At 51.0% G+C, this 2,500-nt stretch overlaps 1 protein-coding gene across 1 annotated transcript in view; it reads right to left on the reverse strand.

The window, feature by feature from the left end:
* Window positions 1–2,500, reverse strand: part of adgrl3.1 (adhesion G protein-coupled receptor L3.1) — a gene marked incomplete at both ends in the record, with an annotated part of 74,689 nt that overhangs the window by 41,236 nt on the left and 30,953 nt on the right. The window contains 3 exons of the mRNA XM_080859245.1: window positions 1–86; window positions 445–545; window positions 1,178–1,516. The exon at window positions 1–86 is cut by the window's left edge and continues 100 nt beyond it. Of these exons, the coding sequence (XP_080715371.1) occupies window positions 1–86; window positions 445–545; window positions 1,178–1,516 (526 nt within the window). The remainder of the gene's footprint in view (window positions 87–444; window positions 546–1,177; window positions 1,517–2,500) is intronic.

Genomic DNA, 2,500 nt, shown 5'->3' on the forward strand with positions numbered 1-2,500 from the left:
GAGGGGATGTCACCGGGCCGGAGGACCCCTTTGGTCTGCTCCGCCAGCTCCTGAGCCACCACCGCAGCAGTCTCGCCGGAGCGCATCTGAGAGAGGGGGAGAGGGGGAGGGAGGGAGGGGTGGAGAGAAACGAGGGATAGGGAAAAATATGAGGAGAGGAGAAAAAAAATAAACAGGAGAAATAGCAGCAGGAGAGAAAGAGGCGAGGGCAGAAATGAATATCAATATATTTGCAATCAACTTTCTCTTTTTTTTTTGGGAGGGGGCGAATGCTAAAATGTGGCCCACTTGAGAGCTATCTCAGAAGTGAGCACTCTTTAGTGATGTCCTGCAGTGCAATAACACATCCTTCAGCTTCAAAGGGCCTTCGCCATGATGTTCAATATCCCCGGCCTTCTGGCTGCCCGCCAGCGCCTCCTACCCACCATGCAGTGCATTACTCACTCTCTGCGTGATATAATTGGTCCACGGCGATGAGCAGTTGCTGAGGTCCGGCCCCTGGGGTTCCCAGTATCCCAGCGCTGTGCACATGTATGTAGAAACGCCTGCAAACACAAACACATGTGTTTACACACACACACACACACACACACACACACAAACAAACACACACACACAGGCAACAGTTCAAACTAACACGTCCAGACAGCGGCCCACATTAGGGCTAGCGCTAATGCTAACGCGCCCCTTACTCGCGAGGTTTCCCCACACTCAGCGTCTTGACATGTCATTGTGCAATTACTGAATGGAGACAAGGCCTTTTTATTTATACACATGAGCATGGGCCTCACGCTCCAGTTCCTGAGTCCAACAGGGCACAGCCAGCGCACCGCTGACAGCATATTAACCCACTTCCGCAGCTAATATGTGGCCATTACATATTTCTGGCACTGTCTGCGCATTATTTAGCATTTCATCGAATCCTCATTTGAGCCATACAATGTGAATAAAAAAAGGGTGACACAGAGGGTTCTACAATGATGTACTAAAGCTCATCCAAAAACAACTGTTCCCCTAATATTATTCACGTTTCGTTAAAGCATTATTTTCATCTGTCTGACATATTTTCCGACGTGGGTTCAGCTGCGGTAGTGGCAGAGAACCGCGTTGGTGTTTTCCGAGCCTGAGGCGGCGTCAAAACACAACACTGGCACTGGCTTCCTCTCCGTGGCCTCACCTATGGTGCCCGTGGGGCAGGGTTGCTTGGAGATTTGCCCCTGGTGCGTTCTGGGCCAGGATATCTCGTCCATGAGCCGCGGGGAGCAGAAGTCCATGGCGACGGGCAGCTGGGGCGAGGGGGGCGTGGGGGGAGGGTGCTCGGGGAGGTGGTTGTTGTTGTTGCTGTCGACGGGGGCGGCAGGGCGAGGCTGGAGGGTGGTGGTGGTGCGCGCCCGGAAGGTCTGGGTGGAGGTCAGGAAAGGACGCATGGTGCCCGTGTAGGGGTGAGGGCGACCGGTGGTGGACGTCCTGAGGGGCGGCAGGTCCTGGTTTGGATGCAGCACTGAGGACGGGGGATCTGGGTCGATGGAAAGGAAGAGAGAGGCAGAAAGACATTTCATTTACATTTCGTTTTATCTAAAGCGACTCACACATTTTTACATTTTTTACACTGATGGCACACTGCACATCAGGAGCAATTAGGGGTTCAGTGTCTTGCTAAAGGACGCTTCGACATGGAATCGAACTAGCACCCTTCTGATTACTAAATTACTTCTCTACCTCCTGTACCACTGTCGCCCCTTAAAGAAAGAGACAGATAGAGAGCGATAAAGAGAGACAGAGAAAGGGGAGGAAGAGAGAGGCAGAAAGAGACAGATAGAGAGAGATAAAGAGAGACAGAGAGAAAGAGGGAGGTCAATGACACAGACAGTGACATGAAGAGAGATATTTAACAGTGAAAAGATAGCAGTCATATATAAGCGAACGGCTCAGTACTAGGCTGCTGTAAACCCTGACTGAGGCGAACCGCTCCAGGTCTGCCATAAAAGTGAATAATGGCGCTATTTCAAGGCTACATGGGCTGTGATGTCATACTGGAGGAGAGGAACATCACTCGCTGAACCCTGCCATTCCTGCCTGCTCAGCAGAGCTCGTGTTCTTTATATAAATCATTACACCACTGACAAACAACATGACCTCACTCACAACAAGCCACACAAGCAGAGAGACCGCCACAACAAAATCACGCTGCTGGTTGTCTCCAACTTTGGGAAGCTTTGGCTGTATGTTTGAGTTGAGGATGTGGATGTGTTTTTAATGATGGGGCTCTGGTTCCCGCGCTGGTAGTGCCCGGGCATCGGGCACACATGCTGATTTAGGCTTGTTTGCTGGCAGCTCTCGTCGGAAATCATTCTAATTTTTCAGCCCACTTTCTCACGTTCTGCTGGTTTTTCTTCTTCCTCTCTTCCTTCTATTCCTTAAATCTGTTCTTCGACCTCACTCGTTTATTTTCCCCCTCCTCCCCCATCCCTGTCGGTCTTCTCTGACTCTAGTTTCTACC

Source organism: Sprattus sprattus (genome assembly GCF_963457725.1).
Source record: "Sprattus sprattus genome assembly, chromosome: 20".
Taxonomy (NCBI): domain Eukaryota; kingdom Metazoa; phylum Chordata; class Actinopteri; order Clupeiformes; family Clupeidae; genus Sprattus; species Sprattus sprattus.